The following is a 24,923-nucleotide window of genomic DNA, read 5'->3' on the forward strand; positions in this document are numbered from 1 at the left end:
CTTTGGATACTGATATCCCATTTTGAAACATTTTGGACAAATTCAGGACGTCTTGGTATGCTGGATTTTATGTGAATTGAAATGTTACATGTAAACTCCTACATAGTTTAGGTGAAACCACCCTTTTTACTGGTTTGAAAGAAGTTCTGCGTTCAAAGATAAGAAGAATGGACAATGCAGCCGGTTAAGTTCTCACATTTCACAAAGCGTACTCAATCAGACATTTTTAGTGTCTTTCTGCTCAAGAATCTCGAGTTGATTTCAGACCTGAACATACCTAATCAGGAAACAAGCTAATAATGATCCAAGAAGAAAGGAGCATGTACCCACTACGTCTGACAGGATAAACACAAAAGAGTGTAAAGCACAGGGCAGACTGCAAAAGCCGTGGAGGCACAGGTTGAAATACAACTCTTCACAATACCCAGAGATTTGCATGATATGATGATAAACCAAAAAGCCACACCACTACAGCACTATGTCACTACTTGCTAGCCGTTTTTGATTGGGAACCATGATGATTCTTGGCGAGGCCTGACCTCTGGAGAGCTTCTACAATCTCTGCCACCGCATGATCACCCCTCTCAAGGACGTCCTCCAGTGCCTTCACCTTCTCCAGCAGTTGTTCCGCGTTCGTGTTCGCGCAGCTCACCAGCTTATCTGCAGTCTTCAACGCCGTGCACAGCTAGAGGCAGACATAACCACAGCATTATTAGTTACATGGAACAGGTACAAGTGTACAAGGAATGGGAAAGCAAGAACCATACCTTCAGCATCAGCGAGGGCCATGAAGGATCCTTCTCTTGTAGAGCCTTCATCAAATTGTTGTAGTGTTCCTGATAGCATCATGAACAAACTCAAAATTCAGTAATGGCTCGTTTGGATCCCTGGAATTGAATTCATTCTAATAATTATTATTTATGCACAAATTAATTAAGCTAATATGGTTCTATATGGAATATATTTGTATATTATTGTTAGCCATACAAGGAAGATACGAATTTCTACTATAGGGAAGCGAGTTGAAGAGCGTGCTATAAGTTGGAGAGTAGAAACATTGCATGGTGATCTATAGAATCAATTTCCATCTCCCACTATGAATTTGAGATAGACTTAAATGTGAACTTGGGAAGAATGTCAAATTCCAAGCTAAATAGCTTAATCCATTAAGGGCACGTTCGGTTAAGCTAAAACCTAGCCAGGAATAATTCCAATTGACGAAGCCTATTTAAATTAGAATACGAAACCAGCCTGGATTATTTCCAGGGAGCCATTCCCCTTCAACCGAACGGGCCATAAGTACATTCCAATTCCTCCAAAATGAAAGGATCCAAACTGAAGATTTTTTTAGTTGAGAATTGAGACATCTGAGTGAGGTTAACCAGACAAGTATGAAAATAGTATAATAACATACTGATGATCTGAACAGCTAATACTCTGGTGGCAGACACGGATTACCAAAACTGCATCAATAAATGTAGCACTCTATTTAGTTTTCCCGTGAATCGCAAATGTAGCTCTTCTGACTAAAATTGCAGCAGCAAAATATCTCTTGTGACTAAAACTGCAGCAATGCAACTAACTTCTCCGCCAGGCACGATTGGCAAAGAAGCCTAGGGCAAGGCATTGAACGTTTATGTAAATTCACAACAATCAGGTCAATAGAATTGCATCTACATAAATCAAGCTGAGCTGTTGTAAAGCCGTAGTCTTCATTTCTCCCAGTGAAATCAAGTAAGGTTGTGTTTGGTTTGGGGACGACAGAGACGGTTCCATCTCAGTTTTTCTGGAACGGGGTGATCACACCGCTGATTTTGGTTTGAAAGGAAGGGATCATCCCTGTGTACCGTTTGGTTGGTGGTATAGAGATGTATAGGATGAACTGTGTTCTTTTGGGCATTTCACCGAGCATGTTGCAAGCGCCGTCCGTCACCAGCTGTGCTCACCGTCCGCCGTGCATGCAAGGCAACCCGTGCTCACGTACAGCATGCAAGCAATCAATCAAGGAAGCCGTGTTTTATCAAAAAAAAAAAATCAAGGAAGCCGTGCTTTGATGCCAGATTGCCAGCCGCACCCAGCACGCCCGCCCTTGCCGCAGCGGCTGCTCGCCCACCATGGCACCATATGGCAACAGCTGAGTGCGTAATATAACGGGGAAAAAACACATGGATACGATGCTCCACTCCAAATTGGGCAGTCAATTCTACGATCCCAGAAGTATAAGAGTAACCCACGACGGAAGAGTCAATGGATGGAACCCCGATCGAGAGAACATTGGGTGGAGGGGAAACGAGCCCTAACCTCGAAGAGCCGGCTGAGATCGGACGGATCGGCCTTCCTCGATTGCTGCGCCGCCAATGGAGAGGAGGGGGCGGACGCATCTCCGACGCCGACGAGGGGGTCGTCACCGCCGTCGACGGCGAGGTCGCTGAGTAGATCCCCGATGGTGAGCAGTGGACCTCCGACTCCTCGCATCTCTTTTTCTCCGTCCGTATAGGAGACGAGAGGGACATGGGCCTCACTGCGTTTTGTATCAGTGGTTGGTTATGGCCTAAATGAACCCTGATAGAGCCCAACACAGATGGGCCCTGTCCCAGCTTGCTCCCCATTTCCGCCATGTTTGAAAAAAATATCAAACATTTTTCAAAGAAAATTTATGTAACTAAAAATCCTAAAATCCATTGTGATCCTAGGAAAATCGTCGAAAAGCTCAGAAAATTATCAACCTAGTATTTTTTCCCTAAAATCATGTTCTATCTTTATGGTTTAAAAATTCTGTTTTTATAAATATAAGGATGAAAAAATCGGACTCTAGTAAAAGTTGAAGGTGGTCAAAAGGACTTTTTTCTTGGTAAAAAAAACACAGTAACACGAAGGGGCTTTACAGCTTCTATTTCTAAGTAATTATATTTTTCTAAAGGAAAAACAATGGTGGATCAACTGATTTTTATATCACAGCTACTGGAGCTGGCGCAGAGACAGTAAAACAAATTTGCGCCCTGCACAACGCGTCAGATTCCGTTCCCGGTCTGCACTGGGGTACAAATAAGGACGCATGTTTGGTTCAGATATAAATAACAGGTTTTTTTTTTTTAGCCGGAACGGTGTTTTTCTCTCACTGCAATTCAGCCAGAACAGTGTTTTCAGCCAATTTCAGCTAAAATTCTACCAGCCGAACGGGGCGTACTTACAGATAATGGTACACTGATCCAGACTCATGAATCATGATATACTGCTGGTGGTAGCTTACACATCCCAAATGCGGGGACAGGCATCGAAGCTCCAAACAATCCTGTGATGTTGTGCATGGTCTCTCCAATTCTACATACCTAGGCTATCTGCAACCTCTCGAGGAAACTGATGTCCGCCACTGGAGTTGAATCACTCCTGCTGCTCTTCTTCTCTGCAAGGGAAATGGAAATGTCATCCCATTGTTGGCACAGTTGCAAAAGCGCAGCGATGTTTTCATGTGAATACACACCGACAGTAAATTACTCGTGCCACCATTTTCTTGAGAAAAAAAAGTGGCTCTTAGCATCCTGGGAAAAAGGCATGGTAGCCTGATGGTTTGATGAACAACTCAAAAAACAGGCTACTCTCAAAGAAAAATGCGTCTATTGGGGTCCTAGAAACAATCTAGTCCATTGCTACCTAAGAACATCTGGTATGGAGATCGTGCTAAGCCCTGTGTCTCGATTAAAGGCTGCTGCCTGTTGCTATGCGTATCTCACATAACCAATAAACACAACAACAAAGTTTTTTTTTTGGAAAAAGGGCGAACACAGAGTATGCAGCATCACTAGAAGATCTGATAATATTTTTGTCAAATCGAAGCAGATCAGAACGAGGTGACTTACTCAGGTTCTTGCTCGGCCGAGGTGTACTTCCGGATGGCGGCGAGGATCCTCTCCTTGTCCCTCGTCGCGAACGACTCCACCAGCACGCCGTCCTTGTAGAAGTGGAAGAGCGGCACGATCTTGATGCGCAGCCGGTCCGCCACCTCCGACTGCTCGTCGTACTCGTCGATCACCTGCATCATCAGCAGCATTACCCCCAAATCATGAAATCAACCACGCGTGTTGCATTGCGATGCTGTACAGCAATAGCTTGCTGCCTTGCTGTGCAGGCGGCGTCTGCCCTAAGTGTATACGGACGGACGTTGTGCTTGAGGAAGACGACGGGGGAGCCGTCGTCGCCGGAGCCCTTGCAGAGGCGAATGAAGCCCTTCTCGATGTACTTGCAGCTGCCGCAGGAGGGCCGGTAGAAGTCCACCACCACCAGGGCGCCCGTGGCCTTGGACCGCTCCAGGTGGCGCTGGAACTCCTCGTCCGTCTTGAACTCCGTCACGCAGTCCACCGGGCAGAACTCCTCCTCCTCCTCCTCCACTGGGGGCAGGCCCGGGAGGGATCCGTTCGTGCTCCGGGCCGCCGCTTCTTCTTCCTCGCTGCTGCTCTCAGTCGCGGAGGCGGCGAAGCGGCGGCTGAGGCTGATCCTTGGAACGGGAAGGAGGGTGGCGGTGGCGGGACGGGAGCGGGAGGCGGCGCTGGACGGGAGGACGAAGACGGAGCGGAGGGGGAGGAGGGAGGAGGCGATCATGGCTGCATTCTAGTGGTCCGTCGAGGTGTCTGTGGATATTGCTGCTTTTAGATTTATTCCTATTTTTTGTATCTCTCTTTAACAAAAAGTTTTTTTAAATTGTGAGTTCAATCAAAAGGAGAAAAAGGACGTGTTATGTGGCTGGATTTCTTTACAGGAAATTGACGGGCCCATTTTTGCAAAATGAAATTTGATGGACCTTTGACATTGAAGCGTGGCACGACTATTGGATGTTTGGATTTGCGACGATTAGGCAGATCACTCTAAAATGGGATTTCAAAATCTTACAAAATATATTTTTTTAACGGAAAAGGTCAACAACACGAGTGTTTCTCTCCCTCATCACAAGTCACAACCTTCGATTCCTCTTCTCTCATTTTTCTCATCTCCAACCTCTCTCCCTAGAAGGGACTCAGGGGAAGTAGACCGGCCAAGCGGTGGGGACGATGAAAGATGGTGTTAGGGTTCCAACGACGGTGGAGGCGACCGGACCAGGCGGGGGCATCCATGGCCATGGCGGCACCGAGAGAAGGAGAAGAAGGAGGCCATCATGGAGCTCCGGCGAGACCCTACCAAACCGCAACGGGCGGTGACGGCGCGTCGGCAGGATGAGGAAGAACAATGAAGGAAACGAATCTGAGTGTTTGGACACTCGAGCACGCAATAGACAGAACCTTTTTTCAAGTTTGTATATTCCTTGTATAAAGTACAATTTTACTTTTTCTAAATGATACATTATTATGATAGACAGAAACATTCGGTAACTCCAGTTTTCATTTTGGCCATTATTTTTCACACACAAGGAACAGAGACATCTTGCCATCATTCTGCATATGGAGTATTTTTCGACTGAACTTCTTCGGAACATATTACAGCATACTTTCGGCTGGGGAATCTCCCGTGCAGAAACAAATTTCATACTCAGAACTATAAGACATTATTACGAAAAATAAAATAAAATATACAAAAAGGGTCAGTGACACCTCCAGTGAGTCAAGTCTACCATCAGCATTTACTAGAACAATTTCTTTCCTCCAATTGGCACACCAATTGATTTTCATCCAAGTAATGACAAAACACTGAGGAGGAAACAGATCTGTCTTGTTAGCAAGATTTTGTACATTGTACATGACAACTAATGTCTTGCTGATGAATCACAGCTGCTTCAAAGAATATTTTTAGATGATAATTACATTGGTGTCAGCAAAGGCTGGACCTCAACAGTAGGGATGAAAACGGTACGGATATTTTCCAACCGTATTCAAAACCGCATCCGTTTAGAGGGGTTGAGATCTATCAGTATCCAAGTCCGGATATCCAACATCTGATACCGTATCCGTATCCGAATACTCAAATAGCATATTTATGATGTCGATATCCAATCGTATCTTATCCGACATAGTTGACACTATCCGTATTCGAATCCGAACAAAAATATAAAAAAATATAATATCGGTGATATCCGTTCGTATCCGATCCGTTTTCATCCCTACTCAACAGGGACTGATAGTACTCTAAGGTCTCTAGCCATAAATTAAGGCCAGCTTGAACGGGGAAAATTTGATGCAAGCGCCTAGTCCTAATTCAGAAACAGTGCCATAACTACTTGTCAGAACTCTATACGAAGAGCAATTCTTGTTGCAGCAGTTGACCTTAGAATAGACAAGCCATATCATTTTGGCATCGTTAATCTTTCAACCTGTATTTGCCATCAAGGTCAAAGGGCTGAGTAAAGCTGCCTGCATTCCTGGGCAACAACCTTGCTGAGGACAAGGCATGCTCCTCACTTGGGATGAGAGCTATAAGCAGCAGCCACCTCCACAATGGCAATGGCGATTCAATACTTCAATCTAGTTCTAGATCAGAACTCCCAGACATTACACGTGATCAAGGAAGTGCCACAGCAGAAGAAATGCTGCAAAATGGTGGTGCTGGGGTGTTGTTGGTCAGTAGTTACCTGATCACTCTACACATGTCAACTATTCACTTGACCCACTGTTTCTTGATGAATCTGCAGAATATTAATGGCCGCAGATAGTATAAGAAAAGGCATATTCATGCTTCATGATAAATGATCAAATATAAATAACAGGTCTCCAAATAAGACCTCGTGAACGACGCTTTCCCTCCATTGCTTCTTTCTTCTCCTGACAGCTCTGGCAAAGGAATGGACCATCCCAGCGACGCAAGCTCCCAGGTTGTGATGAATCTTCATGTACAGATATCCCTTGGTTTGGCTTTAACTCTACTTGACAAATGGCACATATGAAGAGTTTGAACATATTTCGAACAGGGTATTCAGAATCCAGCCTGCATTCAACAATGACAAAATTGCAAAGTTCATATTTACAACTCCTGGTGCAAAATGTTGAAAATAAAATCAAGTTTCCATCTAATTGTACAAGACTTAATTATCAATATGAAATTAGGGAACCAACCGTCTAGAAAGAAGCGCACACCCATCCTCAAATATTTCCTCCACGTTATCTGGCTCTGTATATTCTCTATCTGTATGGGAATGGGATGATGAATCCGATGATTTTTTCTTGCCGAACATATTTTTGAAGACACCAATCCCTGGTTGCTTTTTAGCATGTGGCATGCAAGGGTTGTTTTTTTCTACTATTATATCAACAACAATACAGGTGGTATCATCCCTCAGTCCTTTTGATTGCACAGCAGTCTGCAAAAGGTTTCAGATATGTAAATAAGAGTATCATTCAAGATTTATGGCTGCACATAGAAAGGAAGTTACTTTAACGATTTGCTCAGCTGCAGGCACCGGAGGAAGTCCACGTGAACAGTTAAAAGCTACTTCTGGAGACAAGGCATCCCAAACACCATCACTTGCAATAATAAGTCGACCTCCCGCAGTAGATAGCTACACATATTAGGAGGCAGATTACGGTTTGAATGCTGAAGATATTGACATAGTGCTGAATAGCTACACATATTAGGAGAGAGATTAAGGTTTGAATGCCAATGCTATTGACATAATGCTGAATAATAACTCAACAAAATCACCTAGCTAATTGTGATTCTCTCAAAAAGGACAAGTAGAAAAGTAGGCAGTTTATGCAAGTGGCTTAGCATAACTACAAGGTACATAACCCAACATTGGTGGTAGAATGATATATTCTTCACACTGGACACGGAAATAGTACTAGAGAAAATTGTGGTCATGTGAGAAGAGGTAGTTACCATAAGAAAATATAAGTTTGAACAAATGCAAAATGTTACACTAAGGCAAGAGACTTGGAGAAACTGTAACTTTATTAGTAATATAGGATTTACAGTGGAAAGGGTAAGCCATAAGATTTCAAAGCAAACTAAGTACAGTCCTGCAAAGCTGATGTGAAGAATTAAACCGTGCATACCTTTACTTGCTTCACAAGAGGAACTGGAACAATAAATTCACCAACATCTTGATCTCCGATTGACCTTGATAGGCACAAACCTCCAGGCCAACACCTAAGGGGGCCAATCTGGAGGTAAGAAAATTAAATATAGGTCAAGCAGGTGGAAAGAAAAAAAAAACAAAGAGCACTTAACCAAAAATCCAAAATCATAGCCTGCTCATGGTGTTAACCCTCCTATCCTACCACCTGAAAGGGGCCACTCTACCACCTTTCCTTCTTCCCACTCTATACCCTTGCACCAGCACCCCTTCCCTCCACCCACATGGCACATGCACTCGCCTCCCTGCCACTCCTACAATTAATGATGGATGCAACGCTCCTTATAGACATAATGATCAAGGTTTTCACATTGACTATTGGTAGAACACTTTAGATCAGGTTCAAAAGCTATTTCTTGATTTAACATAAAATGAAGGGCTGAATTCAAAGCTCAGATATGTGAAAAACAAAAGGCAAGCATAATTGCATAAAACATGCATATGCAACTAGAAGCCACCTAAACTAGTTGTCGATGTAATATTAGAACTGCATGAAGCACATCCAACTATTACGTGACATGATTAGAACTTGCATGTCATATTGGATATTCATGCACTTAATTTAAGCAATATGAGCAACATGATCATTCCTCAGCATTAGCTAACAAGAAAAAATATGAGCGAAGTTCAAACCTCAGCACCACCAACAACATTTAGCCTTCCCACATCACCTCCACATTCTGTTACACGATCAACCCTGCACATAAAAAATTAAGTTAAAGGAACAAAGAGGTTGCCATGAGAAAGGGGAAGGGATGTGCATCAGCCATCAGGAGAAACAATCTTACTCCTCTTTACTTGCATCAAATCGATGATCAGAGGATAAATGATAAATTGAACCTTCAGCTTGTAGTACACAACGGGAATCGCCAACTGATGCAACACTGATGACCAATCCATCTATTATGACAAATGTCACAGTTGTCCCTGAAGAACGTGCTGTAACAGACAACCAAATAGATATAGTAATGAGTAAAGCTGGTTCGGGTCATAGGAATCCATGGTAAAACATATGGCAGTATAATCTAGTAGTAGGAAATCTACTTCCTTTTGATGTTAGTAAGATTAAGAGATGTGTTATCTCGAATATGTTGTGTATGTATGACAATGGCGATAGGCACAATAACATCCGGAATTATGGTATAACATCTCAATCTTCTTTATCTTGTCCACAAGGAAATTATGGCAATAGACAAGGAAAAGAACCTGGACGGCTAGATAAGTTCATCGATACAACACATAAAGATTAGTCGATGCTGTGTCACTTTTTGGATCACACACCTTTAGTCTGGAAATCTTTATCGGTTTTGACGAATGCAGCAACCAGCGCTCTTGGGAGTGCAGCAAGCCAGTCTTCCCTGTTGAGATCAGCAGGGACCGCGCTCAAGACGTTGTTCAAGAGATTCTCCTTGGTGTAAATCGCCGCTCCATTCCCATTATGCCCATCAAACAGCTGCAACAAAGCGACATCGCTTAGAAATGGGGCTTGTTTGGTGATCCAAGCTCAAGCACACATTTTCCCTATGTAAACACTTTTAACCACCACCTAGTAACGGCATTTATGTATACATCAATGGGAGTAGACCGTAAAGGGTTGTCATGGATGTTCCATACCACCAGCCGAATCCTAATTCCGACACCCACCTATCCCAAACACGAAATTCACCCTGAAACCTATAATATTTGGCGCACCAAGCCGATCGCGCATCGCCACCCCACCTAGATGCCCCCAGGCCAGGCAGGGGGCAGCGATCCACGTGACCACAGATCGGGGGCGGCTATCGCGACGGGAGGGGAGAGATGGAGAGGGGAAGAGGGGGTGCGCGTGCGCTTACGCCGAAGGCGGAGAAGGAGGAGGACGAGACGCCGGGGACGCGCTCGCATTCGGGCTTGAGGAAGGTGAAGTCCTCGCCTTTCTTGGCCTGGCTGAAGAGGCCCGAGTGCAGCTCCGGGCGCTCCGACGCGGTGCGCTCGCTGGCGACCTCCCGCCTGAGCAGCACGGCCAGCGGCACCGCGGCGCCTCCCCCCTGGCTGCTCCCGCCGCCGGTGCTCCCGCCGCCGCCCGTGGACCCCGAGCGCGAAGACATCTCCCCGCCGGACAAGCCGCCGCCGCTGCAACCACCGCCGCGGCGCCGAATCCGGTGTGCAGGCGAGCGAGCGAGGCGGGCGGTCCCCGTGCCTCTCACACCCCCTTTTGGTGCGGTGCCTTTTTTTGGGAGGCGAGGAGAGGGAGGGAGGAATGGTGGTGGTGGTGCGAGGAAGAGGAAGAGAGGAGAGGGGGTGGTCGGACGGGTCACATGGGAGGGGAAGAGAATTTGGAGGAGTACGGGACGCGGAAATCCAGCCCGCCACGCGCATTGCACAATTTCGGCAAAGGTAGGCAGGCCGACTGGCCGAGCCGAGCAGCAGCAGGAGGAGGAGGAGGGCCCCCTCCTCCGGTTTTTCTTTGAGCGGCTCCGGGTACAAAGTACAAAGCCGACTATCATGATCCATGCATTTGCACGCGTCAGGATTGGTTTCACTGCATAAATTCAAATCCCTCTGGCCATGAACAATGACACGCGTTAACGTTACCGACAAGACATCCAGCAATAGCTTAAAAAAGACCATACCTACACCATGGAAACGAACACAGCAGTTGCTCCTTGCCGAGAGACGATAGAATTTCCTGGTTTCCAGGCCCACGCGGCCATACGGACGGGAAGCCCAGGTCCTGTCCACGCGGCCATAAGGACGCCAGGCGAAAATTCGGAAAGTCAAGGTCCAGTCTTTAGAACACGCAGTTCCTGACCGTCAACGCCTGGACTTCCTATTGATCTACTAGTATTGCAGATTAGAGTCTCGCCCGTTGGCTGCCGTCTCGAGGCTTGAATCTTCGCGGCGCGGACCGCCGAGTACGTGACATGGAGGATCGGCCCGATGCGCGTGCACAATTAACGTGCATATATAGTCCGACTGCCTGAGCCACCGCGGTGAGAATCAATCTCTTTTTTTACTATTCGTCTTTCTATAGAAAGATCATGTTTATATACATGGCTAATATCATCCGGTCATCAATAATATGCAGTGAGATTGGAGATTTGCTCAACATCAGAGACAACCGAAATTGATCAACAATTTAGTACCATGTGAGTGTTTGTGTCATCACATATGAGGATTGAGGATTCAATCCATGCACTTGCAATTTGTTTAATTGTTTGGTATTGTGTTTTTAATAATTGTGTAGTTATCAAGAGAGATGAGATATTGCATTGCTTTTTAGTAATTGGCTGGAAGAAGGTGATATCATCAACACATTCATGTCCCATATAAAGCGTCGGCTAAAAAAGTCAGATAAGTAGTATTGTAAGTCTCTTACTCTCTTTTATGCATATATTTGGAGCTATCATTACGATGCTTGAACTATTCATATTGTAATGTTGTGGATGTTTTTCAACTTAATCTTCAAATTAAAAATTTATCGTGTTATTTAGTGTATATATGCCGAATTACATTACAAATTTCATAATTGTTACTAAATTATCAAATGATTTTACCGATTTGTATATGAATTTTTTTACGGCATACCCTGATCTAAAATCCTAGATTCGTCACTGAGAACGAGATGTTCTATTGGCAATCAGTTGAAAATTTGCATAAATATAACACAGCATGACGGCAACCATCCACAAACGCTCTTCATTTTCCCTTTTGCCATGGCTCCATCGGCTGCCCGAGGGGGGCAAGGACGGAAGGCCACGAGCCAGGTGTGGGCAAAATTAACCGAGAACCAATCAAAATAACCGGAATGGAAATTGAAACCGAAATATTCGGTCCTTGATTTGGTTTCTATTTTCAATTAACCGAATTTCACTCGTTAATTCGTTTTTCGTCCTCAATTAACCGAAATCTGGAGTTTCCAAACATAGAAACATGTAGCTCAACTAGCTCATTACAGAAACCCTAGTATATAAACACCCCACTCCACATCCCCAACTAGCCCGCCTCCTCCTTGTCGCCCCCCTCTTTCGTCGTCCTTGCTCATTCAGCCCAGTTACCCCTCACATCTCCTTCCCTAGTACGGCAGTGCCTACGCCCCCACGGCTCCTTCCCCAGTCACCACGACGGCAGCGATGCATGTGGCGAGGCATGCAGCAGCGAGGAGCGAGCGCAAGGCGAGGCGTGGAGGCAGACCAATGGCGCAACAGCGCGGAGGCGAGGCGAGTTGTGGCAAGACGGCATCAAAGTGACGGCGACATCAACCTCTCCACTGGCTGCAGCACGCCCCTTCCAACAAGTGTGCGTGGCAGCGCCGATAGCGGACCCAGCGACCGTGGCGGCCACTTTTTCTTTTTCTTTTTTTATTTCCTTTCTTTTTTTTTCTTGGCTTGGTAGACCCGTAAGGGGAATCGGTTAGTTCGGTTACGACCGGAACCAAACCAAAAAAACTAAAAACACATTTTGCCGACTCCTATTTTTTAAAAGAACCGATCAGTCCAGGGTTCTTAAGGAACTGAAGTTTCTAGAAAACTGAAGAACCGAATCGATTGGTTTCGGTTAACCAAATGGACACCCTTGCGGCCACTGGTATTGCATCCAGATGAGAGAGAGGTGATGAATGAGTCAGCACCGATGTTCGGCCTAAAGAGCATGTCGTCCATGGAACAAATTCTGCCCATTTTCATCCCTAGGTATAACAACCTCCTTGTAGGATTGAGAAGGCCAACGAGACGGGTTTAAATAGTTGTTTTTAAAAATTAATCATGAAAACTAGCCAATTTAAATCCGAAGTAAACTAACAATCTAGTCTTGACTACACCCTCTATCTGAATTTGCTTGCACCCTAATAGAAAGATTGAACTAGTAAGCAAGTAGAGCACGGAGCTAGTGGGAGATCACCTAAATAATTCTAGTTAGCAAAATCAAGGCAACCTAAGCTACTAGCACCATGTTCGCTTGATCGTATCAGCCATGCTTATCAGCTATGATATAATATTTTTCTCTTACAATAAAATAGCATCAACCAACTTATAAACCACAGAAACGATCAAGTAAACAGTGTAGAACTTAAGCAAGCGCGCTAGAGCTCCTACAACCAAATACGTCCAAAGATGTTCAAACGTTCGAAGAAAACGTGCAGGTGTACAGTTGTACTAAACAAAGCTATAGTGGGCCATCGTGTACCGCCACGGCCCACGGGCTATCGATTGCTGCTACGGGACGCCAAGAGGCGCCATGAGACATCGAGGACGCCGCGACACGTCAAGCTACACGGTGAAGAAACCTAAAAATAAACATAGTTGAACATGAGAGATAAAAGTAATAAACATATATAGAAAAAGTTTAAAAAATATAAGACCTGATAATGTGGCAACTAAAGATGACATAATCTGTAGAGCTAAGGATAAAACTTTGACATCTGGCCATGAAAAGGAACGTTGATGGAACCATTAACATGCAAAGTGGGATGCTGAGTGAATTTTACAATAATATACGAATTATTAGACCAAGCTTGGACCCATATATAACCCAAGGTCATAGCATTAACTAACCAGTAAAGATCCGTATGGAAATAAACACGAATGAAGCCATTGCCAGAGCGAGATATAGATTCAAACCATGGCAACATGCTATAAGAGTAGGGTAATGCTCCACTGCAGGCGTTAGTCCCACACCCGGACGACGGACGCTACGTGTTCCACATATTTTTTTTCATCACACAAATATCTACTCCCGTCAGGTGGCCAGACTTATTCTCTCCGATTCCATCTCCTCTCTCCTCCGTCTCTCCATTCAAAGCAATAGAGAGAGAAAGTGTGACAGAACCGTCTAATCTGATGCCTCCTAGGAGTACTCGTCTTCCATTAGACACTAAGTACTCAGGGGAGAATACTAAATCGCTTGGTTCCGTCGGGCACACCTCAGGGGAGAATCCAAAAATCCACATTTTTGCCATGAGGATCACAAATGAGAGAATAAAAGCTTATATCATTCTTAACCATTTCTTACATCACTTTTAATACAACATCAGAGTATAACATTTATTATTACAACAGCGGAATGTAATCATATTATTAGAGTTATAAACAATTTAATTAAACAACAGAATATGAACATGTGATCAGAATTACAGCAAAAATAAATATCTAATCATGACATGATGAAGTATTGATATATAAACTACGACAACAGATTATGAAACTTTCATTTATAAAAGCATTTGGTGAAAGTTATAAACAAAATTATGATCGCAGCGTAAAGGAAATCATCTTTGAGCCCACCAGGAGGAGTCCACACACAAGGTCAGCTTTAGCATCCACCTGTCACCTGCAACAGAGGGAATAAACCCTTGAGTACTCAATTGTACTCAGCAAGACTTACCCGATAGGAGGAAAGAAAAGACTCCAAGGATATGCAAGGCTATTTGACTTGTGGGTTTATTGCATTTGCAGAAAGCATTATTAAGCGTGCGTCCTTATATTCGATTTTTATTAATAGCCGCATTGGTTCATTAACTAACCATTCTATGTGAACACCTGTGCTACTTTCAAGCAGGTGGTAAGCAATCAGATTTCCTTTTTCCATTTCATCTTTTAGTTCTTACTACGGTGCTAGACACGAAACAAGCCGTACCGGATCGCCTGGCGATTCGCGAATCAATGCCCCAAACTGGGTACCCCGAAAACACATGCCCTGCTTGTACCCCGGGCACAAGCAGGACCAACCCATCACCCTCCTGTCCTGGGTGTCTAGGTCCCCGTCCAAACTGGGATTCCAAGCCCCGCCCCTGTGTCCCGAACTCAGTGCGGTGTAAGGACCTCCTAACCTAAAAACCATCCTGATAGTCGGTCCAAAAAGAGCCGAATCCACGACAAGAGAGCAACAAGTCTTCCAAGCGCCCATACATAAGTATGTGCCCAGGATAATAAATCTGTGACTCGCCCACGATGCCTTATGCAATGACCGATCCTTAACCGACACAGACAGGAAAAGCAGTGTAACCAAGCCATGCCCCGCGTCCACGGCGACACAACCTCTTACACCCACCAATACCCAAATCATATCTCTGCCCGGTCACTATTTTCCTTTCCACCATTTTTATATATCCCAAGTGATAATAATCCAATAATATATTTCCTATCTCTCATGAGTGACAGCCATCACTCGACTTCTACCGGAGTCCTGTAGCATAGCAATCTACACGATCCTGTCATATTAGTAAGACTCATAGGATAAAGATATATATGCAAGTGGGTTTCATTCAACTCCTTAAATTTAATGCACAAATATAATTTAAACTGTAGAAAAGTAGGGGTTATGCACCGGGGCTTGCCTGGGTAAGATATATATTAAAAAGTTAGTATCTGTATCTTCAGATTATCCACCGTCAATTGAATAGAAATCCCATTACATCATCTCCTGGAGAGAATACCATTACACCATCTTCGGATTCCCAATCATCCTTCAATTAATCCGTTGATCCATCATCGTACCTATACAATATGCATTGATGCAAATGCATAGACGTAAATAATCGACGACAACCGAAAAGCTTAGAAATCCGATTACGTCTCACAAGCTAACGAGATAGTTCTAACGTGCTAGTCTATGTATCCATGTTGTCGAATCAAGCGTTACCTCCCAACCAAAGTTTTAGTTATACAAACCCAAGTTGTTTCTTTATCCCGTTCTATCAGTTTAATCTTTATTCGAAATATGACATCATTATCTATCTAGCAAACTAATTATCTTGGAGCTACAACAATTACAATAAGTACCTAATATTGCTAGGAACCTACTGTAGAAATTTCAGATCCAACACTATTACCAATTTACCACGAAAATTCCTACAAGTTCTCCTTTTAACAATATTACGTATTTTTAAAATAATTAGAGCAACCCTAAAAACATATGGAGTCCATGTGAACAAAATACACTACTAGGTAGATCATGATTTTAGGAACTCAACAAAACTGGTTTCATCATTTTTGAACACCTACAAAATTTATATTGATTTTGCAAGTTTTATTCCCGAGACTAAATTGGCTAATTGTTTTAGAAATTAAAGGCCAGCGGCCATCAACCGGCCCAGCGGCCCGTTCGGCCTGGTCCAGCGGCGTGGCAGCCCGATGAGCGGGCGCGCACAGGCGTAGGTGGCCCAGACGCGGTGGCAACCGGCCAGCCCAGCGGGGCAGGCGGAGGCCTAAAGCGGCAGGCGGCCCAGCAGCCCCAAGCGGGCGTGGCCCAGGCGGCAGGCGGACGACCCACAGGCGTGAGGCAGGCCACAGCCCAGCAATCCAGCCCACGCGGTCCGACGATGGCACATTTGTGAAGAGGTCCCTGAGTTCTCTCTAAATCAACTAACGGTACAAACATACTATTTACGCGAGTCTCGTATTTTACAATAAGAACCCCGTATAACATCTCTTCTTGGATTCTCACTCATCTCACCTTCCTTCCCAGGAGCAGAACGCACAGAGCAGAGGAGCAACCCACCGACGGACAAGGCGCAGCAACATAGTGGGGCTACTGCCGGAGGTGGAGCAGCGCGGGGAGATGCGCGGACTCGGCGCACACGCGCGCATCGGCGGGGCACCGGCATGGCCACGGCGCGTGGACCGCGGAGGAGGCGCACGGAAGGGAACAACGCCATGGAGCCAGAGGTCCGGCGCGGCCGCATGGCACGCGCGCTCGCGCACACGCACGAAGGGTAGGGCAACGACATGGCCACAGAGGCGCTGCAGGGCATGGGTTCTCGACACCGACGGCAAGGCGTAGTGGCGGCAAGGTGCTACGGTGGCCGAGCAGTAGGCCAAGGCGACGGCGCTCCAGAGCTCGGTGGTGCGGCTGGCTCCGAGACGACGTGGGCATCGACGGCTCCAGCGCTGTACACGACGGGGGCGGTGAGGTGCTGCGGCCGCCGGGGGTAGCATGGTGCGAGGAGAAGCGAGGCAAGGCAGAGCCACACGCGGACGCCGTTGAGCTGTGGCGTGGTGCAGTGGCCAACTCGGTAGTAGGAGCAGGCAGTCGTGGCTGTGGAGTTGTGGTGAAGTAGAGAGGGTAGCGCTGCAGCCTTGCACGCGCGCGAAAAAGGGGAAAGGGACCGGCCACGGTGGCGGCGTGAGGGCGCGCGACGCGGAGAGGAAGAGAGGGGTGCCAGTGCTGCGGTAGGAAAGCGCGGCGCGGGACAGCGCGGTCACGCGGGGAGGACCGGTGACGGGCGGGCGAGTGGCGCAGCGACGGTGGCCTCGACCAAGGCAGGAGCTCGCGCGAGGCAAAGCAGAGGAGGGGGCGGCGCCATGGAGCAGCAGGGATGGCACGACAGTGGCAGCTTGGCCTTTGGCTTAAGACGCACGAGGACATCAGACAAGCGTAATCAAGAAGCAAAGGCAGGGCGAGCTAGGGATGACGCATCCACCATGGCAGCTGAAAAAGGAGAGACGAGGAAGCAAGCACACGTGGGTGGCTGGCCAAGGCGTGCGCAGGATAGTGCCATCGAGAGAAGCACGATAAGGTCATCAGCTCGACTGTACAATGGAGGCAGAGCGGTAAGGCGTAGCGTGGCCGTCAGCTACGCGCACATAACATGAAAAGACATGGCGAGGACAGAGGCCGAACCACATGCACCTATTTCAGATGCCCAGCGCAGAGAACTAGTTCATATGCGATTTGAGGAGAGGCTTTGCAATGCAGAGAAATGCAGAGCCACGACGAAAACGAGACGGTGAATAAATGACATGCAACGAGTACGCCAGAAAAATAAACGAAGCTGCTGCGCTCTCTCTCGTCAGTTCGTGCTTATCAAAATAAACCCATGAGTAAATATATATATATATTGTTTTATTTATTAATGGATTTTATTTTATCAATAAAGGTTGCTTTTCATGCTTAATCTAATAGAACAAATCGTTCGATATCTATTGGCTAGATTTGTTGCCCGACATTTCCTAAATATCTTTACGCACGGAGAAATTTAACTTAGCGTTGGTTCGAGTCCACAAAACTGAGTCACACGGGTTTCGCTTACCGCATCAAGTACATTTTAAATCAAAATTCCAAGAAACTCGTTTTCAAAAATTTTACTTAGGCCTAAATCGTGGTGCTAAATGAGATCGTAACACCAGGGGTGTTACAGGAAGGATGTTGTGCAGCTTGTGATTCTCCTCCCCGTCTCGAACTCGTGTGTGCTTGCCAGCCAGGGGTGCTTGCCACGCAGCAGGTGGTGCTTGTGCTCGCCATGCAGGGGGTGCTCATCCGCTGCTGGCCACTCGCCATGGGTGCTGCAGGGGGTGCTCGCCATGCAGGCCGTCATGCTCACCAGTTGCTCCTCGCGCACGTGCTCGCCCACCGTAGTGCCTTCGCTGGGGCATCGACGAGCTCCATGCGCCACCGTCGACCTCCGCACCAGCGTCGAGCTCTGCAACGATGAGCCTCCATTCGTCCAAGCAGCATGGTGATATTACGCTAAAAGTGCATGTTGCAAGAGTATACTTTAAGTATTTCAGATGTTTCAGACGTATGTTGCAAATGTTGTATATCGATGTTGCAAAAGTAGATCTGCATGTTGCACATGTTGTAATGGCTATACACATATATTTCAAGTGTATTTGCCAAATGTTTCATCTGTCCAGATGAATGTTACAAGTGTTTTATCTGGACGTTGCAAAAGTAGATCTGGATGTTGCATATATAATGCATGTTACAAGCATGTATTTCAAGTGTTTTTCAGGTGTTTCATACGTATGTTTTGCAAGTGTTTTATCTGGATATTGCATATATTTGCAATGGTTGTAAAATGTTTTCAAGCGTTTTCACAAGTGTTTCAGGCGCTTGTTTTAAGTGTTTCATCTGTCATTTTGTGTATGTTGCAACTGTTATATCTGGATGTTCTAAAACTAGATCGGGTGTTGCACATGGGTCATGTTCGCTTCTCTTATAATCCGTCTTTTTCAGCTTGTTTTTTCAGCCAGAACAGTGTTTTTCTCTCACAACAAATTAGTGGGAAGAGTGTTTCAGCTTGTTTTTTCAGCGAAGTAAACAGGGCCATGGAATGTGTGTGAGAAGCGGCTGGCGGCGCAGACAACGTTCGGGGACAGTGTGGGCGACGTCCAAGGCGGCGCGAGCCCATTGCTGGGGCGCTCGCTCGCAAGCCCGACACGCTAGGTGTTCGCTCCCTCCCTATATGGGCAGCGTCTAGACGCTAGCATCCGGAATGATTCAGGCACTAGCAAGTCCGATAAGAATATAAACCTAGTTGTATAGAATGATATTTCGGGTTTTTAGGAAAATAGAATGATATTCGGTGGGACGAGCCGATAAACATCCCAGTTCTTTTAGAGCCGAAAAATCACGTTGGTATCCCCAAAGGCTCCAGTAGGCCAGGCGCTATTTTAATTAGAATACAAATATATTGAGCTGGACTCGGACCGAGAAATTCATTTCAGATTTATGTTTCGCTGTATAGGCCTTGTCCATTAGGCAACGTATCATATGCAAACTAATTAATCTGTGTAAACTTAGAAACTACCAATCAGGACCACTATATGCTTATCCAATGAATGAGGTGAGAGATGGGATTTTTTTCGCTTAAGCCCCCCACCCGTCGGTCTTTTTTTTTTACGCTTAAGCCCCCCACTGCATCCATTGGATTAGCATCTAGTGGTCCTGATTGATAGTTTTTAAATTTACACATATTGGTTGATTTACACCTGATATGTTGCCTATCCATTAAGCGTCATGGGCCAAGCTACAAATATTCAGGTTTGTCCAAAACCTCCACCAGGGCATGTAGCAAGTAGCATCCCGTTTTGGGTTGGGTATAGTAGCGCATATTGCAAGTGAGTAGGCCGTGCTAGGCTGGTAGTCACTAAATCCAATAGAGAGTCCCCTAAAAAAAACTAAATCCAATAGAGAGTTTCATGTGATGATTAGTTGTGTTCTTAAGCAAAACTGCCTGGCCAGGCACGAATTCAGGCATTTGATTTTGGTCGGCTAGTAAGACTAAGATCGTTGCCTGGCTGGTGAGCTGCATGCTAATCCCACGATCCAAATAGACTCAGCCTTCACCTTACCTTTAGCAGTGCCGAGCCCATCACCACAATCTGTTGTTTGCCTTGGTCCAGGAGAATAAAAGCATATCTAAGGGGGGTGTTCGGCTTGCCGCCACACCTCGCTTGTCTAACCTGTGGCACGCCGCGGAGGGATGGGAGCTGTTTGGTTCAGCTTTAAAGTATGGCAGCCTTGAGCTTTTGCAGTACAAATTCACGCCACAGGTGCGGTGGCCAGACTCTCCGCCACAGCCTTCGACGACGCCACAAACTGAGTGGCCGGTGTAGACCGTGAACCAATCAGCCCTAAGAGTCTTTTAGACGAGTCTCTATATATTTTCATCTTCAAACAACTTCTCTATATCTTGAGGACACCGTAGAGAGCCAACCCGCTCTCCATCTTTAGCTATCGAAAAGTCCGAAATAGAGTATGACTATATTTGGTGACCTAATTAAAGAAGCTATTATGTGTTGTTTTTAACAAACATCTATTTCTATCAATTACTCCTCCCATTCTAAATTGTTATAAGACGTTTTGTCGTCTCTAGATATATTCCCTTTATTATGTATCGAGGCATAATATATATCTCTAAGTGCATCGCACAAACTATATATCTAGAAAAGACAAAACGTCTTATAATTTGATATGGAGGAAGTAGAAAGCATATAAATCGACTCTAAAGTTGCTCTAAGGTGTTCACGTGTTGCAATAAACAGATGGTGTTTGATTTGAGGAATGGTCTAATCCATCATCTACCCATTCCTTACTTTTTTTTATTCGAACGGAATGAGTTTGGTGCATTATCACTCTATTTCTCACAACTAATAGGTAGTATTAGCATGAGCAATGGAGTCGTTCCATAAAATGTAAGGAACAGACTCTAGATGTATCCCCTCATCTAGAATAGAGTGGTTTTTAAAAAGAAATACCATAAAAGTGAATGACATGACATATTGAAGGACAGGAGATTTTTCCGGCAGATCTTCTAGAAGATAGAGAATGAATTCCTCTTCTGCAAGGGAAAAGAAGAACTGAAGGATACGTTACGCGGAGGCTTGGCGGCCACAGACAGGTTCAGCAAGCCACGGAACTGACGTGCTGTACGAGTAATCAAATTGATTCAATTCAGATCAGAGAGAAGCCCATACGCACAGATCTTTAGCGAATCGATCGACAAGCTAGCAGTAGCAGTGCATCAGGTGCAGTCAGCATCGTCGGCGACGCGTAGACCGAGTCCATCACCACGTCGCGCGTGGCCGAACTTTGTCGGTGACTGCTGCTCCGCTGCACCCGTTCCTTCCACGAAAACGGGCCAAAACCTAAGAGTCCGCACGTCCGCTACCAACCAACCACCTCGCCGGGCACGCGAACAAGGCAAAGCACAAGCCCGCCAAAGCGCAAGTCCAACAGCCCGCGTCGCTCACTCCACAGGCTCTCAGTCTCACGAGCGCGCGCGCGTCCGCGTCCGCCATGGCGTCGTCCGAGCCTTCGTTCCCCTTCCCCGTCCCGGCCCCCGACCCGTCCGACGAGGTCGTGCGCGAGTTCGGCCCGCTGCTCCGGATCTACAAGAGCGGCCGCATCGAGCGGCCCCTGGTGGCCCCGCCCGTGGATCCCGGCCACGACGCCGCCACGGGCGTCCAGTCCAAGGACGTCCACCTCGGCTCCTACTCGGTCCGCCTCTACCTGCCCCCCGTGGCCGCTGACAGCGCCATGGCCAAGCTGCCCGTCGTCGTGTACGTCCACGGCGGCGGCTTCGTGGCCGAGTCTGCCGCGTCGCCCAGCTACCACCTCTTCCTCAACAGGCTGGCCGCCGCCGTCCCCGCGCTCCTCGTGTCCGTCGACTACCGCCTGGCGCCCGAGCACCCGCTCCCCGCGGGGTACGACGACTGCCTCGCCGCGCTCAAGTGGGTGCTCTCCGCCGCCGACCCCTGGGTCGCCGCCCACGGGGACCTCGCCCGCGTCTTCGTCGCCGGGGACAGCGCCGGCGGCAACATCTGCCACCACCTCGCCATCCACCCGGACATCGTCGTCAGCGTCCAGCAGGAGTCCCGCCCGCCGCCGCCGCCGCTCAAGGGCGCCGTGCTCATCCACCCCTGGTTCTGGGGCTCCGAGGCCGTGGGCGAGGAGCCCGCGGACCCCGCCGCGCGCGCCATGGGCGCGGGGCTCTGGTTCTTCGCGTGCCCCGAGACCAGCGGCATGGACGACCCGCGGATGAACCCCATGGCGCCCGCCGCGCCGGGGCTCCACACGCTGGCGTGCGACCGCGTCATGGTGTGCGCCGCGGAGGGCGACTTCCTCAGGTGGCGCGGCCGCGCGTACGCCGAGGCGGTGGCCGCGGCCAGGGGCGGCGGCGGCCTCGGGGACGCCGGCGTCGAGCTGCTGGAGACCATGGGAGAGGGCCACGTCTTCTACCTCTTCAAACCCGACTGCGACAAGGCCAAGGAGATGCTGGACAAGATGGTCGTCTTCATCAATGCGCCGTGAGCCGTGACGCGAGCGCTCTTGTTGCTTTGTGTTTATCGTGGTCTCAGAATCACCGAGCTGTGCGCCACCGTGACAGGCATTTATCGTGACAATGTTGAAAATAAAATAATGGTTTTCAGCTGTTTTTGAAAATTTTGCCCACGCATGGACTTGTCAACTTCTCGCCAATTTCATTCACGTACGTAAACAATGGAGTAGTACTTCAGTTTACGCAGGATTGTTGTTGAAACGAGGCCATGCAAAATTTGACGTTAGTAAGTTCGTTTCTTCAAGATTTGAAGTTTTCATTGTAATGGTCCAGTTATAAATTATATGTCAAGCATGTGAGCATCTCAAAAAAATAAAAAATTGATTGAACTTGCACTGGGCCATGTTTAGTTCCACAAAAATCCAAACTTTACTACTATGCAAAAAGAAGATTTCCCGTCACATCAAACTTACGGTACATACATAGAGTACTAAATGTTGACGAAATCAAAAACTAATTGCACAATTTGGTTGTACTTTGCGATACAAACGTTTTGAGCCTAATTAGTTAATGATCGGACAATTGTTACCAAATACAAACGAATGCTACAGTGCGCTACAGTGCTATAGGAAATTCGCCGACGTCAACTTGGGCCGAACTAAACACGGCCCTAGTACAACGATGATTTAACTCGGTAGTGGCCATTTTTTTCCCAGTGGTGGTTCGTAATCTATAACTGTGGGTCCAGAAAACCAGCAATGTAAATTCGTTTTTATTGGCTGTTTTCTTGAGTTTATCGTCAGAAAAATACATGATTTTGATTGACAGTAGCCTTAAAAAAACAACCAGTAAAAATGTATTTATAGTGATAGTTTTCATAACCTAACGTCACTACAAATAATTTGATTTTTTTTAGTTTTTCAAATGATCTTGGATGGAGAAATAGTCTGAACAAAAGTTGTAGGATTAAAAAAGATATACAACTTTCTAGTTGACAATTTTTTTTATTTAAAATCATTTAGGGCGCAGAAATTATGTTTTAAGATTAATGATTTTAAAATTTATATTTTTTGAACTTCTCAAATGGCCTTCGATGGGAAAATGATCAAAAGTAAAGTTATAGATCTCGATGAGACCTAAAAGTTTATAGTTGAAACTTTTTTATTTGAATCCGTTTAGGGCTTTAAATCTCAATTTTAAAATCTACGATAGTGAATACTAAGAGTATATGTCTACTATTTAGTCACAAATGGCTTTGTGGTGCAGTGATAAGGGGTGTAATGCGTGAGGCTTGAGATGCTGAGTTCGAATCCTGAGGGTTGCATATGCATGGATTTCTTGCGAAAATGAATGAAAACATTCAGAACCGTGTGTGGCTGCCTTGTGAGCGAGCCTCCTCATATAATTTTTTTGAGCCTGATTTGTAATTTTTGAAAATCATTTGTAGTGACGGTTTTCTAGAAGATGCCCGTGAAGTTCGCGATTTTCACTAGCCTTTTACACTGGCGGTGGATAAAGACGGCAACAAAAATAGGTTTAAGCCCTGCTCGCTTGATCTTATCAGTCTGACTTATTAGTCATGGTACAATGTTTTTCTCTCAGTACTTTTTAGTCTAGCTTTTCAGTGAAGCGAACACGGAACCGTCACTACAAATGTTCCGTGTACTAGTGTTGGTTTGAATAATTTTGAAATTAATTTCAAATAAAAACCTTATTTTTCTCATACGTGCTTTGTGAAGGAACTTTGATCTTTACCATAGCTCTAGTACTGAAGTTTGTATAACAAAATTAAACATGAATTTGATTGTTTTTCCTAGATTCTGAAAATTGTTTAGAGGCTAAACTGCTTTGCTGAAAAAAAAAATTCTAGGGAGAGTTCTAATTTCAAAACGACAAAATCTATAATGGAAGATCCAAATAAAATGGATTGCGCTTGGTTTACAGCATCTACAAAAAATAATTTACATAATTTTTAGAAATCTTTTTTTAGATATTTCTAATAAGTTCCTCGTTTTAGAACATAAATAAGGAGAAAAAAATAAGGAGCTCAGGCGCTCTCGACCGAGACCGGATATTCTTGGGTGATGGATCTGTTTTCCACAGAGCATCCTGTCGTTCGTTCCTCGTGCTCCCCAAATCCAAATTAGCAATCGTCTGCCGGACTTTTTTTTTAAAAAAAAGACACGTTCATATATATATATATATATATATATATATATATATATATATATATATATATATATATATATATATATAATATGTGTGTGTGTGATCTATACAATAGTATTAAGAGCGTGCAGTCCAGCGTTCCCGATCTGTCTCACGACATAAGATGGAGCAGCTATACAAAGCTACGTACAAAAGAGATGATAGAAAAACAAGAAATCCTCC

The 24,923-nt window shown here is 45.8% G+C and overlaps 4 protein-coding genes across 5 annotated transcripts; 1 reads left to right on the top strand and 3 right to left on the bottom strand.

Moving 5' to 3' along the window:
- Positions 1 to 174: 174 nt before the first annotated feature.
- Positions 175 to 2,521, bottom strand: LOC136473992 (uncharacterized). The gene is made up of 3 exons (XM_066471610.1): positions 2,302 to 2,521; positions 768 to 836; positions 175 to 685 (listed from the first exon to the last, which is right to left on the bottom strand). The coding sequence occupies exons 1-3, from the start codon at positions 2,473 to 2,475 to the stop codon at positions 485 to 487; spliced, it is 444 nt and encodes a 147-aa protein (XP_066327707.1). The 5' UTR covers positions 2,476 to 2,521; the 3' UTR covers positions 175 to 484.
- A 548-nt stretch (positions 2,522 to 3,069) lies between these two features.
- Positions 3,070 to 4,639, bottom strand: LOC136473991 (thioredoxin-like 4, chloroplastic). Of its 2 annotated transcripts, none has more exons than XM_066471608.1 (3): positions 4,159 to 4,639; positions 3,858 to 4,030; positions 3,070 to 3,403 (listed from the first exon to the last, which is right to left on the bottom strand). In XM_066471608.1, exons 1-3 carry the CDS (start codon positions 4,594 to 4,596, stop codon positions 3,382 to 3,384), a joined length of 633 nt encoding a protein of 210 aa, XP_066327705.1. In that variant the 5' UTR covers positions 4,597 to 4,639; the 3' UTR covers positions 3,070 to 3,381. The 2 variants fall into 2 exon arrangements, with proteins under 2 accessions (XP_066327705.1, XP_066327706.1); XM_066471609.1 differs by having other exon boundaries at positions 4,155 to 4,639.
- Positions 4,640 to 5,679: 1,040 nt separating this feature from the next.
- Positions 5,680 to 10,400, bottom strand: LOC136477529 (probable protein phosphatase 2C 15). Its single transcript, XM_066475732.1, has 9 exons — positions 9,889 to 10,400; positions 9,335 to 9,506; positions 8,842 to 8,992; positions 8,687 to 8,750; positions 7,974 to 8,081; positions 7,352 to 7,477; positions 7,035 to 7,279; positions 6,704 to 6,906; positions 5,680 to 6,607 (listed from the first exon to the last, which is right to left on the bottom strand). The coding sequence occupies exons 1-9, from the start codon at positions 10,138 to 10,140 to the stop codon at positions 6,576 to 6,578; spliced, it is 1,353 nt and encodes a 450-aa protein (XP_066331829.1). The 5' UTR covers positions 10,141 to 10,400; the 3' UTR covers positions 5,680 to 6,575.
- Positions 10,401 to 21,288: 10,888 nt separating this feature from the next.
- On the top strand, positions 21,289 to 22,821 carry LOC136473993 (tuliposide A-converting enzyme 1, chloroplastic-like). The gene has a single exon (XM_066471611.1). The coding sequence runs from the start codon at positions 21,551 to 21,553 to the stop codon at positions 22,562 to 22,564; it is 1,014 nt and encodes a 337-aa protein (XP_066327708.1). The 5' UTR covers positions 21,289 to 21,550; the 3' UTR covers positions 22,565 to 22,821.
- The last annotated feature ends 2,102 nt before the right edge of the window (positions 22,822 to 24,923 follow it).

The sequence above is a fragment of the Miscanthus floridulus genome, chromosome 8, assembly GCF_019320115.1.
Source record: "Miscanthus floridulus cultivar M001 chromosome 8, ASM1932011v1, whole genome shotgun sequence".
Classification (NCBI taxonomy): Eukaryota; Viridiplantae; Streptophyta; class Magnoliopsida; order Poales; family Poaceae; genus Miscanthus; species Miscanthus floridulus.